At 50.8% G+C, this 23,141-nt stretch overlaps 2 protein-coding genes across 9 annotated transcripts in view; both read left to right on the forward strand.

The window, feature by feature from the left end:
* Positions 1-11,219, forward strand: part of HYDIN (HYDIN axonemal central pair apparatus protein) — a 409,263-nt gene extending 398,044 nt beyond the window's left edge. For all 4 annotated transcript variants that reach the window (XM_051847253.3, XM_070062720.2, XM_051847256.3 and 1 more), the window contains 3 exons: positions 2,055-2,285; positions 8,659-8,883; positions 9,973-11,219. In XM_051847253.3, coding sequence (XP_051703213.3) covers positions 2,055-2,285; positions 8,659-8,883; positions 9,973-10,455 — 939 coding nt within the window. In that variant the 3' untranslated portion in view covers positions 10,456-11,219. The remainder of the gene's footprint in view (positions 1-2,054; positions 2,286-8,658; positions 8,884-9,972) is intronic.
* Positions 11,220-15,989: 4,770 nt separating this feature from the next.
* Positions 15,990-23,141, forward strand: part of VAC14 (VAC14 component of PIKFYVE complex) — a 100,581-nt gene continuing 93,429 nt past the window's right edge. For 3 of the 5 annotated variants that reach the window (XR_016225407.1, XM_089320457.1, XM_089320458.1), the window contains exon 1: positions 15,990-16,411. Coding sequence is in view for 3 of the 5 variants with exons in the window: in XM_089320457.1 (XP_089176583.1) it covers positions 16,308-16,411 (104 nt within the window). In the remaining 2 variants the exon portion in view is untranslated. The remainder of the gene's footprint in view (positions 16,412-23,141) is intronic. The other 2 variants (XM_017342353.4, XM_002711713.6) reach the window with 1 other exon arrangement.

A 23,141-nucleotide genomic window follows, 5' to 3' on the forward strand; every position in this document is an offset into this window, starting at 1 on the left:
GTGACAACCGTGGCAGTGACCGCTGCCTTCTCTTAGGAATAACGGAAGCCGTCGGTAAGTGCTGGGAGAGAAAGGAAACCATCAGCGTCCTGGAACCCTCTATCCACTCAGCCCTGCAAGCTGAGGCTGAGCTCAGCCTTTTCAGATGGAAGAGCGTGAGAATTCACTGCCACCGACCTGTGTTACTGCACTCCGCGTCACTACACATCCTTCAGTCTGCAGGGAGACGAGGCCAGGAGCAAACTCGGGTCTTTGGGAAGGAAGGAAGAACACTAGAAGTGGTAAATAAGTAGGTAAATATTTTCAAAACATGGTTTTTCCTCCTGGGATTTTCTTAAAAGACAAATACAAGTATTTATGATGCTGTAAGATGGGTGTTATGTATATAGAAGTAAAAGTTACTACAATAGAGGCCAGCACTGTGGCGCAGCAGGTTAAATCCCCAACCTGCAACACTGGCATCCCACATGGGTGCCAGTTCAAGTCCTGGCTGCTCCACTTCCAGTCCCATTCCCTGCTAATGTGCCTGATAAAGTAGCAGAGGATGGCCCAAGTTCTTGAGCCTCTACACCCACATGGGAAACCTGGAAGAAGCTCCTTGTTCCTGGCTTCAGATCGGCTCAGCTCCAGCCATTGCTGCCATTTGGGGAGTGAACCAATGAATGGAAGACCTTTCTCTCTCTGTGTCTCTATCTCTATGTAACTGTCATTCAAATAAATAAAATAAGTCTTAAAAAATATTATGTCAATAAAAGCACAAAATATGGGGTGGATGAGGAAGTGAAATTATATTTTAGCAAGGTTACTTTTACATTTGTGAGGTGAGAAGTGTGAAGTAGGAAGCACGGAGGGCCCACTGTTAACTGGAAGTGATAAAGGACTCGATAAGTGTTGATACGTTAAACATTCATGTTGTTATCTGTAGAGCAGCCATTAGAAATTTCTTTTTGGAAATACAACTAGGAACCCAGTAAAGGAAATGAAGTATATTCCAAAAGATCACCTATTCATCCAAAAGAAGGCAGGAAAGTAGCAACGGAAAAAATAAAGGCAGAAGCAGATGGAAAATAACTAGCAAGAAAGTCAGACTTCAACCCAAACTGGTGAGCAGTTACTTTAAATGTAAAAAGCTAAGCACTCTAATTAAAAGACAGGGACTTTCAGAAGCACTTGAAGTTTAAAAAACAGGCAGAAGCTGAAAGTAAAAGGCCAGACCATGTAAGGAACTATTACCACCTGATAAGAAGGAGATGAACAACCCAATTTGTTAAAAAGGGCAAAACACTGGAGCGGACTCTACTTCACGTGTGAATGACTGGTTAGTACATGAAAATATACTGGACATCATCCGGCACCAGAGGAAGAACTTTATGAGGTGAACAGAGTATCAGTGAGTCCATTGTAGGGTAAGGGCACAACTGAGTGTAGGTATACATGTGAGCTCTCGAGTCGGTCTAACCTGGGTCCAAATCCGGTTCTGATACTTCTCAGCCTACAACCTTGGACAAGACACTTAACATGGCTGACCTTCAGTTTCCTCATCTTAAAAAAAAATGAGGGGGAATAATAGCAATGCCTACAAATTGTGTGGATTAAATAAATAAGTGCTTCTAGTGGCTGGTACGTAGTAGCCCTTCATTACGTATTAGATGGTGTCATCGTCAGTGTTGCAGTGGCGGTGGTTGTGAGCTATTTCAACAGCAACAGGAATTGAAGGAATAAAGCCCATTACTACCTGAGCTTATCGAGGTCTTGCTTATCTCCCGGGCCTGGCAGCTGTCTCCACAGGAGGGAGTGCTGGCACCAGACACTGCTATTCTAGCATCTTCTTGGGCAAACCCAGGCTTTTAATCATCTCCCACTGGGAAAAGCCAGAGCAGAATGCCTACAAGAAAGGCTACCGGGCAGGGATCCAAATGGGCTGGGAGGGCTGCGTCAGCCTGGTTCTCATGCTCCATGTCCCAGGCATGGCTAACAGAGAGAAGGGGCTTCTGGAAATGTGCAGAAGCCCCCTGGCCAATCCTACCCTGCTCTCCCTCTCCCTGTGTACCCAGGTGATCTTCCGAAACGAGGTGACCAACGAGTTCTTGTACTACGTGGTGAGTTTCAGGGTCACGCCATCCGGCATCATCAGAACCCTCGAGATGACAAGCCCCGTGCGACAGAGCGCATCAACCTCCATCAGGGTGGAAAACCCTCTGCCCTACTCGGTGACCTTCGCCACGGAATGCCGCGTGCCCGACATCAGCCTGCCCTCGCAGTTCTCCGTGCCTGCCAACTCGGAGGTATGAGCCTGGCTGCCAGGACTCCCCTGAGAGCTGGGGGACAGGCTGCAGCCCACGGGGCCCTGGAGCCTCGTTCTGCACCTGCTAAGAGTGGGCCAAGGCTGGCCACGCTGGGAAAGGCAGGGGACTCCCCTAGTGCCCAAGTCCTCGCGTGAGCCAGGAGCGCGTAGCTTTCATTTGGCTGAAGTGGGCTTCTTGGTTATGAAGCTTGTCTCTAGTATCTGTTTGCCTTGTTCAGCCAACGATTTTTTCTATTCGTTGTTTTGGGGGGTGGGGGAGCAGATTGCTAGTTTATAATAGTAGCATGTGTGTGATGGGGGCCAGCGTTGTGGCGTAGCAGGTAAAGCCGCTGCCTGTGGTGCTTTGCCTGGGAATATGCAGCACATTTTTTTAAAGAGAGATACATTTAAATTATGAGGATACAAAGAAGTAGAAAATATGAGGCTTAAAAAAATATCTGCAGACTAACCAGAAGGCAGCTGTGCTAACGTTAGATGAAATGGACTTTCAGGCAATAACACTATTTCAGACGAAGAAGGTCACTTCGTACAAGAGCTTCAAGTCACCAGAAGAATGCTGTAGTTCTGATTTAACTAAAAGCAGCTTCAAAGCATATGAAGCAAAATGGGACAAAATGCAGGAGAAACAGATTCATAATCATAGTGGCATAGTGGTCTCTCTTTATCTGTGGTTTGGCCTTTCCTGGTTTCAGTTACTTGTGGCTAGCCACGGTTTAGAAAATATCCAGTGAAAATGTTCGGAAAGCACCGACTCATAAGTGTTAGTGTGCAGCATTCTGAGCAGCATGGTGAAATCTTGCACTGACCTGACCCAGCTCACCCCTGTGTCCAGCGTACCCACGCTGTATATGCTGCCCTCCCATAAGTCACTCAGTGGCCTTCTTAGCCATCACATCCACTGTCGAGGTATCACTGTGCTTGTGTCCACCTGGCTCTTATTTAGTTTAATAACGGCCCCGAAGCGCAAGAGCAGACGCGAAAGAGGCACGGGGACACAAACGACGAAAGGATACATCCACCCTCGGGCTGTGCGGCAGTGCCGGATGCTGGTTCATGATTTCTGGCCATGGAGTGACCCTAGTTCATTCCAACTACAGTCAAAGGTTTCTTGTGGATCCTTTCTGAAGCAGAGTATGTATAAATAAGCATATATACGAAGGCTTTTGTGTGTGCGGCACACTTACGTACCTGGCTTTCTTTTTCTTTTTCTTTTTAATTTATTTATTTGAAAGTCAGAGTTACACTGAGAGAGAAAGAGAGGCAGAGAGAGAGGGAGAGGGAGAGGGGGAGAGAGAGAGGTCTTCCACCTGCTGGTTCACTCCCCAATTGGCCACAAAGGTGAAAGCTGCACAGATCCAAAGCCAGGAGCCAGGAGGTTCTTCTGGGTCTTCCATGCGGGTGCTGGGGTCTATGGACTTGGGCCACCTTCTGCTGCTTTCCCAGGCCATAGCAGAGAGCTGGATCAGGAACGGAGCAGCTGAGACTCAAACCAGTGCCCATATGGGATGCTGGCACTACAGGTGGCGGCTTTACAATCACTACAGCACAGCACTGGCCCATACATGTATTTCTTACAAACAGTATATAGGTGACACAGATTTTCATCTCTTCCGTAAACATTGTGACGCCGGAGTTCTTACTCACTTTCTTGCTTTTCACTGGATCACTTAGATCATTTATATTTAATGTAAATACTGACCTATTTAGGCTGTATGCTGCAAAATGCTCTTGATCGATGTGGGTTGTTCTGTTTTCTGTTTCTCTTTTGCCTTGTAACTATCACTTCCTGGTACATCTTCATTGTTTGCAACTGTGCCATGCTGTTCATCACTCGCGTTTTTAAAAGAATAGCTTTGATGTAGTCCTACCATACGCCTTTCTGTAGTTCATGTTAGCTTTTTCACTGATCACAGGAGGATGAGGTTGCCCATGCGACGAGATCTGCCTCTTCCTTTGTTACTGTAAAGATTAAAAAAAAATCTTGAACTTTTACAATTTGTTTTCTCTGCTTTGCCACCCATCTGTATCTGAATTTTGTCTTTGCTTTCCTATTAGTGTGTCTGTTGTGGTCAGATAGATTCTGCTTTCAGAAACTGCTCTTCGTGCAGGGTTCTGTCTCAGAGTGGAGCTTCAGTCCCTTGGCCTCTGCTGCCCCACACCGTCTAAGCTCTGTGTGGCATTTTCAGCTGACAGCTGGAGGCAGAAGTCTCCCGTGCAGTTAGGCTGCCACTGTCGGATTGTCCAGTCCGGTTTCCCAGGGCGAGTGGAACGCTTCCGTCCAGGGGCAACTTTTGGCTTCTCTGGGGTTCCTCTGGCCGCCAGGGCCGATGCTGCTTTGCCTTCCTTTCACTTCCTGCTGCACAGGAGCTGATACTGCATCATCCTCATGACTCTTAGTGGTTTGGCCTTACCCACTCATTAGGGGTCCAAGAGGTTATTTTTTTTTTTTTTTGACAGGCAGAGTGGACAGTGAGAGAAAGAGACAGAGAAAGGTCTTCCTTTGCCGTTGGTTCACCCTCCAATGGCCACTGTGGCCGGCGTGCTGCAGCCGGCGCAGCACGCTGATCCAATGGCAGGAGCCAGGTGCTTCTCCTGGTCTCCCATGGGGTGCAGGGCCCAAGCACTTGGGCCATCCTCCACTGCACTCCCTGGCCACAGCAGAGAGCTGGCCTGGAAGAGGGGCAACCGGGACAGAATCCGGCGCCCCGACCGGGACTAGAACCTGGTGTGCCGACACTGCAAGGCGGAGGATTAGCCTAGTGAGCCGCAGCGCCGGCCTCTCTCTTTTTTTTTTTTTTTTAATTGCGCTGTGATTTTATAAGTAGATGACTTCATTTTTAGGAAGTATACATGGAAGTACTTGTGATATTTAGTTTGTTCTAGGTGTTGGCCATGGGTTTGTATTATTGTTAACCTAGTTGATCTGTGTGTTTTGTGGGGGAAATTTGGGGAGATTCTAAACCAGGCTGCTGCTACTTGTTCAAAACCCAGGACTGGTTTTTATGTATGAAGTAAGTAGAAGTCACTTTCCATTGTTTTCCCAAGTCAACAGAAATCATCTCAGACTGTTTTACTCAGTGAACTGGGGTGGATGATCTGGGTCCTGACTCACCCATGGGATTACTCAGGAGGCCTCAGCTCCCTGCTGGCCCCTGGCTTCAGGCTTCAGTTCCTAGCGCTCTCCCCAGAGCGCCCTCCCCCTCGTGGAGGAGACCTGAGAGAGAGAGAGACCACCAGGGAGAAAAGAATGCATAAGTAAGTCTGAAGCCGTCTGCCCTCCAGAGGGACATGCCACCTCCTCCGTGTGTGTCAGTGCTCACACAGACCAGCCCTGGCACAGTGTGGGGAAGGACCACAGGAGGAGGTGGGGTGACTGGTGTCCGTCTTGAGCCCACCTGTCCTAGGGAGAATTTTTTTTTTACATGACCTTGAAATTTTTATTCAGTTAGTCCCATAAGAACAAAACATTGAGTAACAGACACAAAAAATATTTGCTTTCTTTTCCAGCTTGACTGTAAGACTTTCTTCCTAATTGTCTTTTTTTTTTAACTTTAATTTAATGAATATAGATTTCCAAAGTACAGCTTATGGACTACATTGGCATCCCCGTCCCCCCCGATGACTTCCCTCCCACCCGCAACCCTCCCCTTTCCCGCTCTCTCTCCCCTTCCATTCATATCAAGATTCATTTTCAATTTTCTATATATACAGGAGATCAGTTTAGTATACATTAAGTAAAGATTTCAACAGTTTGCACCCACATAGAAACACAAAGTGAAATATACTGTTTGAGTACTCGTTATAGCATTAAATCTCAATGTACAGCACATTAAGGACAGAGATCCTACATGAGGAGTAAGTGCACAGTGACTCCTGTTGTTGACTTTACAAATTGACACTCCTGTTTATGGCATCAGTAATCTCCTAGGGAGAATTTAGACCTTTAGGATATCAAGATTTCCAGTCCATAATCAAATCCACTTATTTAAATCTTCTTTACTTTTTTTTTTTTCACCTAGAGACTTGGCTTGTTAGGTTTATTCTTAAGTTTATATATTTTCATGCTACTATATATGGCATTCTTATAAATTTTCATTTTCTGTTAGTCACAGACTTAGAGAAATGGAATTGGTTTTTATATATTGACTTTGTACCTAACCATCTTATAAAATTCACTTAATAACTTTATAGATTCTTGAATTTTCTATATGTACAGTTATACACCCTGAAATAATTACAACTGCGTTTTATCCTTTGAGAACATTTCCCCTTAAGCCTTGTCGTCCTCTCTAGAACCTCCAGAACAATGACAGAATAGCAATCGGGAGTATCTTTCTCTTGCTCCTGATCTTGAACAGAAAACATTCAAAGGCTCATTCATTACGCCATTTGGTGTAGGTTTCTATTCTATTCCTAGTTTGCTAAGAACTTTTGTAAAAAGGCCAGGAATGGTTGTTGAGTTTTATGAAATAGTTTTCCTGCATCTATAGAAATGTGATTTGATTGTTTTCTTAATCTGTCAAGGTGGTGACTGCTTGGTTTTTCTAAAGTTAAGCCAACTCTGTATTCATGGAATAAACCCGACATAGTCCTGTGGTATTCTTTTTTTTTTTTTTTTTTCGACAGGCTGAGTGGACAGTGAGAGAGAGAGACAGAGAGAAAGGTCTTCCTTTTTGCCGTTGGTTCACCCTCCAATGGCCGCCGCAGCCGGCGCACCGCGCTGATCCAATGGCAGGAGCCAGGTGCTTCTCCTGGTCTCCCATGCGGGTGCAGGGCCCAAGCACTTGGGCCATCCTCCACTGCACTCCCTGGCCACAGCAGAGAGCTGGCCTGGAAGAGGGGCAACCGGGACAGAATCCGGTGCCCGACCGGGACTAGAACCTGGTGTGCTGGCACCGCAAGGCAGAGGATTAGCCTATTGAGCCACGGCACTGGCCCGGTATTCTCTTTATTATATTGTTAGATTAAAGCAGATAATATTTTTATTGATATTTTTGTAACTCTTGTTCAGGAGGGACATTGGCACTCAGTTTTTTTCTTTTTCCTATTGTTGGGTTTTGATACACTAGTGTTTGTAGAATATGATAATTCTTTTATCCTTGATTGGTTGGTATAACTTACAAGTACAACTTTATGATCCCAAAATTTCTTTAAGGTGAGATTTTTTTTGATTATCAATTAAATTTCTGTGAGTGTTATAGACTATATAGGTTCTTTATATCTTCTCATATTTGTTTATACCTTTGTCCATTTCATCTGATTCATTTTTTTAAAGATTTATTTATGTACTTGAAAGTCAGAGTTACATAGAGAAGGAGAGGCAGAGAGAGAAAAAAAGAGGTCTTCCATCTGCTGGTTCACTCCCCAGATGGCCGCAATGGCCAGAGCTGCGGCAATCCGAAGCCAGGAGCCAGGAGCTTCTTCTGGGTCTCCCACGTGGGTGCAGGGGCCCAAGGACTTGGGCCATCTTCTACTGCTTTCCCAGGCCATAGCAGAGAGCTGGATCAGAAGTGAGCAGCTGGGACTAGAACCTGTGCCCATATAGGATGCCAGTGCTGCAGGCGGACGTTCAGCCTCCTGTGCCACAGAGCCAGCCCCTCCATGAAATTCTTGAAGACTTTTCATATGCAGGGGTTTCAAAATTATTACACCAAAAAAATTGTCTTTTAATTCTATTTTTCTACACTTTTTTAAGTATCCTCATATATCCTTACATTCTCTTTTCTATACAAATGTAGATAAACATAAGCTTACACTGGATATGTATTTCTACAGTCACTTTTCTTCCATTTAAGAATATTATCCACACCTCTCATTTTTGGTGCTTAAAGCTGAAGTCTTTTTGATGGCTATATACTATTCCACTGACGTGCCAAAATAATGATTTCTTTACTTAATCTCCTATCCTTAATGCATTTGAATTATTTCACTTGTTTTGCTATCACTAGAACTGGTCTTTGGTCCTGGTTTGATTCTGCCATGGCCAATAACAGGAGACACCTCCCCAAACTGATGACAGAACCCAGGAAGCTGTTCTGAGACTGTGAGCTAAGAAGGAGCTGTGTGGCGTCAGCCCTCCTGCACCCAGTCCATATGGGTGCATCTCAGCAGGGGACCCGGTAGCCGCTTCTAGATTCAGAGTCTAGAAATAGCTAGAGGAGGAAGGCTAGCAGGCATGCAGGGAGGGAGAGTGGGCTGCTGGGGCAGAGGGGCCCCTGCTCGAGACCGGTGTGAGGAGCTGCTCGGGAAGCCCCATTGCTGCCACCCACCCCCAGTGGGGTCTCATTAGGCTGTGAGTGGCGGAGCCTGGCTCACACGCCCCACACGACAGTCGCCTCCATCCTCTCTTTCAGGGCACCTTCTCGTTTGAGTTCCAGCCCCTGAAAGCTGGGGAGACCACGGGGAGACTAACCCTGCACAACAGCGACCTGGGCTACTACCAGTACGAGCTCAACCTGAAGGCCGTGCCGGCGCCCCCTGAAAAGCCCGTGCACTTCCAGACCGTGCTCGGCAGCAGCCAGAGCATCTTCGTCAAGTTCATCAATTACACACGGCAGAAGACAGAGTACTACTGCAAGGTGAGCAGCCCCTGCCCCGCTCCCTGCCTGCCCTCCCCAGGAGTCTGAGCCCAAACCGGGCATGTGAAGATACCACGCCGGAGAGCCAGCTGCCTCACGCCCTAGTGACAGCCTCCTGGGGGCCCTGGATCCTGCCTGGAGACTCCCAGCTGGGAACCAACAGCACCCAGGCCCGGGGTCTTCCCATCTAGGTTTCTGTTTTAGCCAGCCAGGGTCAGGGGTGGAGAATCTTACTTCCCACAGCATACTCAGGCATCAATAAAGGGAGCCGGTAGAGCTTAGTGGCCGTGAGTATGGGCTGTGTAATCAGATATGAATTGGCATTCTGGTCTCACCACTTACTCTTTGTTTGAATAACTTACTTAAGTTCTCCAAACTGATCTAGAAGTGGGGTAATTCCTCTGCCTTGGTCTATTTTCTGTGGCTGTACCTAAATACCGCAGACTGCGTGATTTATAAAGAATAAAACTTTGTTCAGCTCCTGGTTCTGGAGGCTGAATAATCCAAGGTCAATAATACAAGGTCAAAGGGCCCCCTGCAACAGCGACAGCCAAGAGGCCAAGGTTCTGGGTCACTTAGGTCGTGCCGCCGTAATGACCCCAGTGGCTGGCTGCTGTGTACCCAGTAAGGATCCACAGGGGACTCAGCCAGCGAGCAACGCCCACTTCGTGTTTCCCATCATCGGTGGGGGGGGGGGGAACCCCGTGGGACTGACTGGCAATTAATGCTCTAGCATGGAAGTGACACCTTTCACTTCTGCTCACAACCGCTCGTCCAGAACTAGCCGACACGTTCACAAGGAGCCAGAGTGTTCCATCGTCCACGTGCGTGGCTGGAAAGGAGGGGTGGATCTTGGGGAGAAGCCCGGGCGACTGCCCTGCCCACAGACCCTGGGCACCTGTCTTTGGGCACGTTGTTAACCTCTTGGTCTTGAAGCGGGAAGAGAATGAGTAACGCGCCCCCTGTAGGCGAGTTGGTAGCACACAGCTTTATAATCGGCCCAGGCTCACACGTTAGGTTTCTGCATGTCCAGCAGCGCCAGAGCTTCTGGCACATTCTTCAGGATCCTGTTTGTTCCCCCCAACCCAGACAGACTGCCCGGACTTCCACACGGAGCGCGTCATCAGCGCGGCGGCCGGAGCCCAGGGCGGCACGGAGGTCAGCGTGGAGGTGTGCTTCGAGCCCAGCCGCCTCGGGGAGACCAAGGGCGTCCTGATTCTGTCGTCGCTCATGGGCGGGGAATACGTCATCCCCCTCTTCGGGATGGCGCTGCCCCCCAAGCCCCAGGGGCCCTTCCTGATCCGAGCCGGCTACAACATCGTCATCCCCTTCAAGAACGTCTTCTACCACACCGTGAACTTCTCCTTCCTGGTGGAGAACCCCGCCTTCACCGTCCGCGCCACCGACTCCACGCGGCCCAAGAAGATCAACAACATCACCGTCTACTTTGAAGGAAACCCGTCGGGCAGCAAAACGCCCATCACCTCCAAGCTGATCGTCTCCTGCCCTCCGGGTGAAGGCAGCGAAACTGGCATTAAGTGGGTCTATTACCTGAAGGGGATCACCCCATAGCGGCCGGAATCATCCAGACGCTGGGGAGGGGGATGAGATTCTAAAGGGGCCGCCTCTCCTTGCTCACTCTCAGGGCCGGTTGTTTCCACGCTGGATGTTTTCCAAATGCAGTGTGAAGTGCATATTCCCTGTCAGTCACTAGAGCTACACACAATAGATGACATTTTAGATAACCGAGTCCTTATGAGTCCCCGAATTTTATTTCTTGACACACAGCCGCAAAGCTCAAGTGTTCTGCAGCAGGCCTCCTTTTTATTAAGAAAACACAGGTGTCACGCTCCCAGCTGTCTAGCACACAGCACTTCGCAGTTTCTTTAAAAAAATATATTTATTTGAAAGGCAGAGATACATAGAGAGAGGGAGAGAAAGAGAGAGAGAGCTTCTGTCTACTGGTTCACCCCCAAATGGCTGCAGCGGCTGGAGCTGGGCCAGACTGAAGCCAGGAGCTTCTTCCAGGTCTCCCTCGTGAGTGCAGGGGCCCAAGCGTTTGGGCCATCCTCTACTGCTTTCCCAGGCCACAGCAGAGAGCTGGATTGGAAGTGGAGCAGCCAGGACTCAAGCCAGCACCTATATGGAATGCTGACACTGCAGGCAGAGGCTTAACCTTCCACGCCACAGCACCAGGTCCCCCTCACAGTTTTCTTTATGAAGTCCATACTGGCGTAAAGAGCCCTTAGTCATGTCTCTGTCTTGATGTGATATTTGGTTGTGCTTTCTCATAAAAGTCAAGGAAGTCATTATTTTCAAAGCAATGAACACATATGGCAGGACAACCTGGGATGCTCCCTTTTTTTTTTTTTTTTTTTTTTTTGAACAGGGAGAGTTAGAGAGAGACGAGAGACAAGAGAAAGGTCTTCCTTTTTTCCATTAGTTCACCCCCAAATGGCTGCTATGGCCAACGTGCTGCACTGATCCGAAGCCAGGAGCCAGGTGCTTCCTCCTGGTCTCCAATGTGGGTGCAGGGCCCAAGGACTTGGGCCATCCTCCACTGCCTTCCCAGCCACAGCAGAGAGCTGGACTGGAAGAGGAGCAACCGGGACAGAATCCGGCACCCCGACCGGGACTAGAACCTGGGGTGCCAACATTCACTTTTTCTCTTGGCTTGTATCCCATCAGTCTCCAAATTCTGTACCTGTATCCCAAAGAAAGTTCTCACTGAGGGTCAGGTCCTAAAGAAAGGCCCAGGGGGACCCTGGCTCCTTCTGTCCTCCCGAAGCCCTGGGCACAGTAGTCCACGTCCCCCATCTGCATATGGAAATCGCCTAATTCTCATGCAGAACCCACCCCTTCCCAGGTTCCGATATGATTGATGTGGGGAAGGGCATGGCCATCCTGTGTGTGTTGTGTGTGTGTGTGTGTGTGTGTTTATAGTACCACAGCACTGAGAACCAGTACCACGCACAGTTCAAACCCTCACTCTGCCACTCGAGTCGGGAATCCCTCCCAGGGAAGGTCCACATCCCAGTTGGACACAATGGAACTACAGCTATTTTGTGTGCACATAAAGAGTGACAATTAATTCCTGGCCTTCCTCAAGCACCACTCTGGAAGCCACGCCTCCAAGGAGCAAGGAAGCACAGCCCCAGCCCAGAGCCTTGGCTCCCCAGCCGCCCCTCCCCCAGGCCTTGCAGTGTGTGTTAGTAGGGTCAGTCACCTGTTGGTGACACCTGCTGAGACAAAGGGGGTCAAGGACCCGCCCCAGTGGACTTGCTTCTGCAGACAGGCCTGTGCCAGAGGACCCCCTGCCTGCAGCTCCTCCCTCCCTGCCTCTCTTTCCACCTACAAGAGAGGGAGGAGGCATGGAAGAAGACGGCCACTCGGGAATGCATGCAGTAAGGAAGAGGGGCTCCAAAACGGTCCCTGGGCCAGCAGCAGCACCTGGGGATTTCTTGAACATTCCGACTCTCAGTGCGCACCACAGGCCTACCGAGGGAGAAGCGACAGGGCTGCGCCTGCCAGAGGTGTTTCGTGACGGATCGGGCCCCTTCTGCTTCTCTGGTGCCTCCCCACGACCTTTAGCCTAGCACATGTCCATACAGATCCACTACTAAATTAAGCTTTTTCAAAAATATTTGTAAACTCAGACCTGTACTTACCTAGTAAGTCGCGTTTGTGACCACAGAAGATGGCATTAGTAGGTGTGAAGAGAAAGAGCTGTGGCCCCCGCTGGGCGTGGCACACTGAGTCCAACCATTCCTGCAGGGAGACACCCATCAAGTCAGAGGTGACAATATGACGAGGTCAGCGAAGGCCGCCCGGTCTCACGGCGCCCCAATTGCAGGCCTCCCTGACCTCTGAAGCCTGCAGCCACCTTGCCTGAAACCCCTTTGCTGCTGGAGAATCTGTTTCTCCCAATTCGAGATCTGGGACAATGTTTTATGTCATCACCAGCGTCCTCTTAGCTGCTACTAAGGTTTGTCCCAGAACTATTCCCAGTTCTGTCCCAACAAGCCGACACCACACAGATGCTCAGGTGGATAAGCACTGGGAGATGATGGCCAGTGGGCCGGCAGCCTCATCGGTTACCCGCTGCGCCCGAAGAACCGGAGTGAGGTGGGGCTGGCCAGTGTAGAGGGGCCGGTTGGCTTCCTCTGCAGCACCCCTGCCCGCCTAATCGTGCACACATAACCTCAGCTAGTTGGCATTTTTTTAAATAATTATTTTATTTATTTGAAAGAGTTACAGAGAAAGGTAAAGGTCTTCCATTCCGCTGGTTCACTCCCCAAATGACCACAACGGCCAGAGCTGAGCTGATCTGAAGCCAGAAGGCAGGGTCTCCCATGTAGGTGTAGGGGCCAGGCCATCTTCTACTGCTTTCCCAGGCCATAGCAGAGAGCTGGATCAGAAGAGGAGCAGCCAGGACTCGAACCAGCACCCCATGGGATGCCGTTGCTGCAGGCTGGGGCTTTAACCCGCTGTACCGCAGCGCCAGCCCCAGTTGGCATTTCCGGAAACATCACTTCTTTGTGGGAGCTTCTAATCTAAAACTAGGATAAGGGATTGGTTTGGGCCTTGAATAAGAAACTGATTTCCCAGCACCCTGATCCAAAATGTAATTTCAGGAAGAGAGAGTTCCTTGTGGTAAAAAAATTTTTAAATTTCCTCCTTGTTTCAGTTATTAAAAACCATAACACGCTAGAACCCACTGGGGAATTCAGTTCACCTTTAAGAAAAATTCAAACCAAAAACCAAAGAAACAGATGAACAATTACATTAGATAGTAGTGGAAACGAATACACATTGAGGAAATAGACCCAAATCACTCCCATGAATTTAACTTTTCATTATTTTGCATAAGCCATCATCAAAATCCTAACAGCACAAACTTTGCCAAACATTCGGAAAAGGCTTTTGGTAGCAACACTTTATACAGAAGAGAGAGGAGGAAACCATTCTGTAGTACATCCTGCAGCTGAGTCTGTATTTTTGGAAGCTTTCACATTGTTGGCTCACCTAACTTCATTCATCAGATTGTGCTGGAAAGATTTTAACAACTGAAACTCCACCGGTATGGAAAAGGCTGCTTTTCATAGGTTTGTCCAAGCATGGTTTCTCCAGGACTTTCTGGGCTTTGGATTAGCCCCTGTATTTGTTTCCTGTGGCAACATAAATTACCGCAACCCTAGCTTCGTAAAACAACACGATTTATCATCTCACAGTTTTCATGGGAGGAATGGACTGTCTAGGGTTCTTAGCTCAGAGTCCCACAAGGGTGACTTCAAGGTGCCAGCCAGCTGTGTCCTCATCATGAGGCTCAAGCTGGCAAAGATCTGTCTCCCTGCCCCCACGCGGTGTTGGGGAAATTCACCCTTGCATCCACATGACTGACATCTCCATTTTCTTAGGACCTGATGTCAGCGAACTGCTCTCAGCCACTGGAGATCCCTCTGAGGTCGGGTCCTTACCATGCGGCTGACCACGAGCAGTGATGACATGATGGTTCACTCCTCAAGGCCAGCAGGAGCTTCCTTCCCCCATTTCAGATCTCTTCTAACCATTGTAAGGACTTGCCTGATTAGATCAGGCCCACCCAAGATAGTCTCCCCCTTTTATTAACTCAGGGTCAACCGATTAGGGACCTTAACTACATCTGCAGACTCTCTTCTGCCATATAATGTAGTGGAATCATGTGAGTGATAGCCTATGATGTTTGCAAGTCTTGTTCACACTCGAGAGGACTGTACACGGCATGTAGCCAAAGGGGAGAACCCTGGGAGCTATTCTAGAATTCTGCCTACCATATAATATGACTACTCACTAACTATATATATGTGTGTGTGTGTGTGTGTGTGTGTATACTGTCATTTATTGTGTTTCTGATCTTTGTTGTGAGAATAATATTTGATTTTCAAGAGCGTTATAAGCTTTAGGTATGTGCTTTTCACTCATTAGAGAAAAGCTCCTCTCGTGTACTCTCAAACTGCTCCTATTTAAGATTTACTGGTCTAGCCTTTATCCTAAGTCCCCGTCCACGCTGGAAGCATAAGGGAGGAACTGTGCATCTCCCAGTGTCTTAGCCTGATCCCTGCTGCTATAACTTAATACCACTGACGGGGTATGTTGGAAGGAACAGAGGCTTATTTGGCTCATGATTCCGGAGGCCGAGAAGTTCCAGGGGCCTGGCGTCAGCATCTAGCAAGGACCCGGGTACCAGACCATCCCATGGTGGAAGGCAGAAGGCAAGGAGGGGCTGACTCCTTTCCTAACACACCCCCTGTGACAGCAGCTAACCCTCTCCTGCGATGCCATCCATCCTCTGGGCCTCCCCCCCAACACACACAGCGCCTTTGGGGGCGCCTATGACTCACAGCTCCCTGGTGCTGCACTTTAACTGCAACCCAGCCACAGACTGGTATTTAAAGTTTCACCACCTGGCAGCCATTTCTGTCCCACCTTTCAGTTAACTTTCAAAGCACCTGAAGGGGCTGCTTCCAGCAGCTCCATCCGCATCTGGGGCTTCTGCCCTCCGGGGCCCGGCGTCTCTTCAGGATCAGAGCCTGTTGCCACCGGCTGCTACTGGTCCCTGAAATGGTAGTAGACAAGTAACACCGGCCTTAATTGAGTTTATTTTAAAGAGTCAGGAAAAAAAAAAAATATATATATATATATATAGCCATCCAGTTAAACCCATAATTTCACGGTATAAGCAAGCCTAAGGAAAGAAATTTAGATTTTTTTAAGTGAGTTGATTAAAGGAAAATATCAGATAAAGAGTATTACGGGTGGCTAATGTGAAATTAACTGGTAAGCGGCAAAGGACTGAACTTTTGAATTCGCTAAGTTTGGAATAAATTATGCCAATTATGAATCAGGCTCCTAGAAGCCCCGCGTTCCCGAGAACGTCTACACCACGTGCCAAGCCGGCAGCTGAATGGGCGGGACCCAACCCGCGGGGGACGTCGCAAACCACACACTTAGGCGGCGGCGGGGCGCTCAGAGCTGGACCCTAAACCGAGGGGCGGGGACTCCGGGGGCGTGGCAAATCCACCTGCGGCCGGCGTGCGGGGGCGTGGCCGGCTAGGGGAGGGTCCTCGCGGCGGAAGGCGGAAGCTGGGACGGAGTCATGTGACTCGAGCAACATGGCCGCTACCCCGTGAGAGCCGCCTGAGCCGGGCGGGATTGAGTTGCGCGAGCCTTTTAGGCGGCAAGGGTAAGGCGTGAGGGAGCGGGACCTGGGCCGGGGTTCCGAGGCGGCGCGCGAAGGCGGAGCGAGACAGACGGCCCGGGGCGGCGTGGTACATGAGCCGGCGCCGGCGGCAGCTTGGAGCCGCAGACTCCCGTGGCCCCGGCGCTGTCCCGGCCGCCGCGGGCTGAAGAGTCGGAGGCTGCAGGACTCCCTCGGAGCTGCCAGCATGAACCCGGAGAAGGATTTCGCGCCGCTGACGCCCAACATCGTGCGGGCCCTCAATGACAAGCTGTACGAAAAGCGGAAAGTGGCAGCGCTGGAGATCGAGAAGTAAGAACTGCTGGGACCCCGCCCTGGCCGTGCATCCCCCGCCCGCCCTCTTCCCTGCTGGGAGCCCTCGAGCCTTCCTGGGCGGTGTTGCTTCCCCAGGGTGCAGGCCCTTAGCGCAGTGCTTAAGAGCAGGCGGTATGGAGTCCTATCGGGGAGTCCCGGCTTTGTCCCCGACCTGTTGTGTGATGTGAGCCAAGTTCTTCAGCCCCAAAGGGCTGCAGTGAGAATGAAATGACACCGTGTATGTGTAGCGCTTAGCCCAATGCCTCGCTCGTGTGGTCCCAGCAGATCAGAGAGTGGCCGGCGAAGGCACAGATGTCAGCAGCGGGAGATTTTTGCTAGTGATGTAGCCCCGCCTGCTTGCTTAGCCAGCCTCTGAGAAGTGAGAGGGACTGTGAAGTGACCAAGAGGAGAATCAGATCGGAAGCCTCGCGATTGTATTATGTCTGTCAAACGACCCTTCCCAGCAAGTGGGGCTAGAGTAATCCGAAGCCTTACTGTGCGTGTGTGTAACCAGGATCTGATACCTTTGTCGTATTCCCCAGTGTACAAAAGGGGATGTTTAACTGGGTATGTTTTATTGAGGTGTTTGTAGCTGGTATTTGACCTTTGTCTATTTCCCCAGCCAAGTCTTAGTTACAAAGGCAAGTGGGGCTGTGACTTCAGAAGAGCAAGAAGAAGCAGGCAGTGAAACTGGACGAAGCCGGACTGGGAGTTAGGAGACTGGCAGCAGAAGTCTGCCCTGTCCAGTGGGGCAGCCAGTGACTGCGGATGTCGTTTAGATGCTTAAAGACAAATAGGGTTTAAAATGTAGTTCGTCAGTATCACTTTCTGTAGCAGCCACTGGTCACTGTCGGCTGCCTTGTGGGGCCTGCACCTGTGTGACAGCTCCATCGCCCCAGCGTGCTGTACTCTGTGCCAGGTTGTGATGCTCACCTTCGGGCCTCCAAAAGATTCCTTAACTCAAGCTTTCTTAGCCACAGCACCACTTTTTTTTTAAGACTGATTTTATTTCTTTGAAAGGCAGAGCGACAGGGAAAGAGGAAGAGACAGCGGTCTTCTATCTGCTGATTTACGCCCCCCCCCCCACACACACACAGAGCCACAAGGGCTGGGGCTGGCCCTGGGCCAGGCCTGAGCAAGGAACCAGGAACTCCATGGGGTGTCCTACAGGGTGGCAGGGGCCCAGGCATCTTCCACTGCTTTCCCAGGTACATTATCAGGGAGCTGGATCAGAAACGGAGCAGCTGGGACTTGAACCAGCACTCATATAGGATATGGGCATTGTAGGTGGTGGCTTAACTACTGCGCCACAGCACCAGCCTCAGCCTCAGGACTATTGAAATTTTGGGACAAATAATTCTTGACTGCAGTGTGCCTCATAGGGTTTTTAGCAGCATCTCTGACATCTACCCACTAGATGCCAGTCGCACACCATCAGTTGTAACAACTGGAGATGTCTCCAGACATTGTCAGATCTCCCTGAAGGTAGAAAATTGCCCCACTTGTGAGCCACTGCCTTAACTGCTTTGGATTTTAGTTTCCTTCTAAACTAAGGGGTTTGGTTGTTGATAAAACTCTCCATTCAGCTCTAATATTTAGTATGTCCACGACCATCAAGCTGCTTCTCTCATCAGGAACCACTTCAAAAAATTTTTTTTATTTATTTTTAATTATTTGAAAGGCAGAGAGAGAGAGAGAGATCTCTCATTTTCTTATCATTCCCACAAGAGCCTGGGCTAGGCCAGGACAAACCAAGGAGCTGGGGATCCCCTCTGGGTCTACCATGTGGGTGACAGGGATGCAGGACCCTGAGCCAGCACCTGCTGCCTCCCAGCGTGTGCACTGATAGGAAGTTGGAGTTGAGAGCAGAGCCAGGGCTCACACCCCAGCACTCCGATAGGAGATGCGGGCACCCACGCAGCATCTCAGCCATTGGCACCAAGCTCCTACCCTGGGTACCACTGTGCTGACCTCTCTTTTTATAGAGTGTTTTGTTTGCACCCTGACTCTCTAACGCTGGCCGGTCTTAATGGGAATGAACAGGTGACCAGAGATGGCGTGTGAACGTGGTTCCCTGTGCACGGGTTTTGCTGCCATTGGAGCCGCGGGGATGCCTGGCTTCGTGCATCACGTGCTCTGCGTCTCAGGAACATCTGCTTGAGCAAGGCTGGAGTCACCGCCGAGTCCTTAAATGAGAGTCTGCACCGCAGCATCCGTGCCCCTCCCGCACGCTGTGCACAGGCTCTGCTCTGCAGATACTTCTGCCAGGGTCTTGTCTTCCGGGGTGGGGGTTCACTTCATTGGACATTGCCCTTGATTTGTGGGATTCAGAGAAAAGCCCAGGGGCAAGGACCTTGTCTTATTTGTGCTCGGCACTTAGCACAGTGCTGGTGACCTCCGACAGCTGGTATCCACCTGAATGAGCACCATAGGTTTTCAGTAGGGAAGCGCATTGCAGTCTGGGGACCAGTGTGGCCTGGGGATGGCCTGCGAGTTTGTTGCAGAGAGGCTCTCCAGCTCCACCCCAGAGCCTGGGAATCAGAATCTGCACCTTAGCAATTTGGGGTGACTTGTGTGTACCTTAACATTTGAAAAGCACTGGCCTCAAAGACCACCGGCGAGGCGTAGTCAGCTCGGGGGTGAGGAGTGCCCAGATCGGTACTTCCTCAGAACGGAAGTTTCAGAACAGCTCTGGGCCAGCTCCGATTCACTTATCTGAGCGGCGCCAGGGTTGCGCGTGCCTGAGTGCTTCCTGTATGTCACATATGTGTGGATTACTCGAAGAGCGTCTTCATTTGGCCTGGTCAGAGTGACAGCCAGACACAGACTGTTGATTATTGTTTCCTATAGGCTGTAGACACCCCATCAAGGAAGAGTTGGAACCTTGGCAACCGGCTGGGTGGTGAAAGGGAGTCAGCCCGCGCGCTCTGGAAGTGACGTGCTAGTGCTGTTCTTAGGAAAGTCGCTCTGCCGAGACGCCGGGTTTGTTGAGAGGCTAGGTGGCGTAATGGTTCAAAGCAGGCGGTGGAGCTACTTAGGGAACAACCCATGCGCTTCAGGCTCTCATTTACAGCCAGCTGGGGGACCCTGGGCCAGGTCATTAGCCTGTGTGCTCCCATTTCTGCATCTGTAACATGGGAATAGCAGCAGAACTCATACAGTGGTCGTTTGATTTTTTTCTATGATTTATTTTTATTTATTTTGAAGAGTTACAGAGAAAGGGAGAAACAGAGATTTTCCATCCAGTGGTTCACTCCCCAGATGGCCACAACAGCCAGGGCTGGGCCAGGCTGAAGCCTGGCTTCAGAAGAGCCAAGGGCTTCTTCCAGGTCTCTCACATGGATAGCAGGAGTCCAAACACTCGGGCCATCTTCCACTGTTTCCCTAGGCCGTTAGCAGGGAGTGGATCAGAAGTGGAGCAGCTGGGACTCGAACCCACACCTATATGGGAGGCCGGCATCGCAGGTGGGAGCTTTGCCTGCTATGCCACAGCGCCAGTCCCTGTTTGATTCTTGAGATAATGTTGCAGAGTAGTTAGTGCAGCCCCTGGGCCCATTGTAATTCTTACATAACACGGTGGTGTCACTTAGGCGAGTTAGTCCTCTCGGGAGCATCAGAGAGTATATTTGTACAAACTAAGACACTACAGTGTCACTCACTTTAAAGACATTGGGAGTCTCCAGCCCAGGACTGCCAGCAGCCTCTAGAAGCTGGCAAGAAAGTGAGCCACAAAGTTTGTGTAATTTATTAGAGCAGCAAATAGAAAACTGGTCTGACCCCGTTGTTACTGTTGCTAAGTCTGCACTCGACCATTGCTGTTCCTAAATCTGCCGCCCCTCCTAGATGATGGGGGCCAGGCCAGCCTTCCTGTCCTTGTCTGCTCAGTGCTTGCCAGCACTGGGCAGGGGCTTGTCCCTGGCTCTCCCATAGCAAAGAGCAGGCCCCAGCTGCTTTGTCAGCCTGAGCTCAGCAGTCGGCCAGGTTTGATCTGGGCTCTGCATATCCCAGAGCCAGAGATGGAGGTTGGTTTGTGGTGTTCAAGGAGGCGATGGTCTCAGCCTGCGCGGTGCAGTCAGTGCTCTAGCTCGAGTGCTGCGCGTCAGAGGAGTGGAAGGGAAGGACGCTGGTGACTGCTGCTGGGTGTGGCAAGTGCGCCTGCACTGCTCAGAAAGCCCGGCTGGCCCTGCATGATGTGATCGTGTCGGGCTGCACAGGCCGGCGGCCCCCGTAGCAGAGTGTGCGTCTCACTGGTCTAGAGGCTGGGAAACCCAAGATGCCGTTCAGAGGCCTCAGCTCTTGGCTTGTAGGCAGCTGCCATTGCCCACCCACGTGTGCTCCTGGCACCTGTTCTTGGGGGGAGGGGGCTCCAGTCTTCCTGTAGCAATGCCCTGCCTTTCTGACTTCCTTTAACTTTAGTTCTTTACAGGCCCTCTCTCACAGTCACGTGCTGGGATGCTGCTTCAACCTGCACTTGCAGGTGGGGACAGCTCAGCCCCTAATGGCGTGCGTGTGGGAAGCGCTGTCTGCCCCATCTGGGCTGCGGGCGGGGATGGAGGCGCTTCCCCTGGTAGGGCCGTTGTACACCGCTCTCGTACACCGCTCTCTCTCCGTTTATTTTGCATGGCTGCCCTGTGAGCTCGGGGCTGTTTAGTCATCTCACAGATGAGGAAGCAGAGGCTCCTGCGGGTGAAATCATCTTCCCCCAGCTCGACCGCCAGACCCCGGCGAGAGAGCCTGAGTTCAGAGGCCTCCCTGCCGCGGCAGTGGTTTCTCGTACCAGAGGGGAATGTACATAGTTTCCCAGGACGCTGTTGTGACGTAGCAAGTGAAGTTGCTGTCCGCAGCACTGGCATCCCATATGGGCACCAGTTTGAGCCTGGGCTGCTTTACTTTACAGAGATCCAACTCTCTGCTATGGCCTGGAAAGCACCAAAAGATGGCCCAGCTCCTTGGGCCCCTGCACCCACATGGGAGACCTGGAAAAGCTCCTGGCTCCTGGCTTTGGCCTGGCCCAACTCTAGTCATTGCTCCCTCTCCTCATTCTCCTCTCCCCTCTTCCCTCTTCCTCTAAAATAAAAACACAGCCTTTCAAATAAAATTTTAAAAGAAAGTAATTTGCCATTGGGCAGCCCGTCTCCCCAGGTGACAGAGCCAGCACTGCCGGTGGTGTCCCCGTGAGTACCTAAAAGTGACAGTAAGAGGGTGCTTCTCCTGATGCTGGGATCTTGGACACTGGCAGTGCAAACACAGGGATGCTTGAATCTGAGCGGAGCCCTTCTCGGTCGAGGGTCCAGCGTCCCATCTGCCATACCCCTGTGCCTGATCTCACTTGAACTTCTGAGTTCCAGAAGTCAGCAGATGAAGGTGCCTGGGAGAAGGCTCAGGTCACATCCCCAGGAAGCCCGTGGGGTCTGCAGGCCTGAATTATGTCCACTGCCTCCTGGGGCTGGGGCAAGGGGCCCTTGAGCTGTGATCAGATCAGGTGGAACCGTCCAGTTTGCCCTGGCTCTGTGGAGCCCACCCCCTCTACAGGGAGGCACCATGCATTACTGGGTGGCTTGAGGCAGTTCCGGAGTTCAGGTCAGACCTTCCTCCAGGGCCACTGCTGACCAGCAGACTGCTCAGCGCAGGAGTCTGTCAAGCCCATGGGGTTTGGCCTGGCTCACAGCGTGTTCCGCAGTGAGAAGTACTACAGAGTTCAGCTTCTTGGTTTCACTTAAGGCGAGGGGAGGTGGGGTCTGTGGGGTCCACGTTCCCACCCAGCGTGCGCGTTGGAAAGGTTCCCAGAGCCCGCTCCCCCCTTAGCCTCCTCGTGTGTCTCCTGCCTGGCCCCTGTGAGCACTTGCCTTCGTCTCCTCTGGGCTAACCGCTCTGTGCCTCAGTGTCCTCATCTTGAAGAGAGTTGCAGCTGGAGAGCCTCACGCTGAGTGGAGGACGCCAGGCGCTGACACCCGTGCAGCCTGTACGCGCCGTGGTGCAGCTGTGAGCGCCCGCAACAGGCAGAGCTGTAGACTGGGGTCGGTGGGGTGCTTGCCAGGGATGAGGGCGAGAGGTAAGGAGCGTGGGGTGACAGCTGATGGGTAGAGGGTTTCTTTGGAGAGTGGCAGAGGTATCCAAAAATCAGTGGTAGTGATGGTCGCAGTTGGGTGAATGTACCTGTATTCCTTGCAAGAGTGACTTCATGGCTCGTGAGTCATATCTCAGGTTGTTGGGGTTTTTTTTTTTTTAAGATTTTATTTATTTTTATTTGAGAGGTCGAGTTACAGACAGTGAGAAAGAGAGACAGAGAGAAAGGTCTTCCATATGCTGGTTCACTCCCCAAATGGCCAGAGCTGAGCCAATCTGAAGCCAAGTGCCAGGAGCTTCTTCCAGGTCTCCCATGCAAGTTCAGAGGCCCAGGCACTTGGGCCACCTTCCACTGCATTCCCAGGCCATAGCAGAGAGCTATATTGGAAGAGGAACAGCTGGTACTAGAACTGGTGCCCACTTAGGATTCCAGCACCATAGGCAGAGGATTAACGTACTGTGCCACAGCGCCGGCCCCGTATCTGTTTTTAAGGTGTGAGTGTCAGTGGTGCTTAGTTGCAGCGTGAGTGGGGAACACTTGTTATGGGATCGCAGTAATTGTCACCTGAGCTCAGAACAGGCTTTCTGCTCCATCTCCGCCTCTTGTTTCTCCACTGGCTCTGTCCAGTGAAGGAAGGTTCAGGGTCTGTCTTGCCACTGA

The sequence above is a fragment of the Oryctolagus cuniculus genome, chromosome 18 (assembly GCF_051225735.1).
Source record: "Oryctolagus cuniculus isolate XC-2025 breed Fujian yellow rabbit chromosome 18, ASM5122573v1, whole genome shotgun sequence".
NCBI classification, from domain to species: domain Eukaryota; kingdom Metazoa; phylum Chordata; class Mammalia; order Lagomorpha; family Leporidae; genus Oryctolagus; species Oryctolagus cuniculus.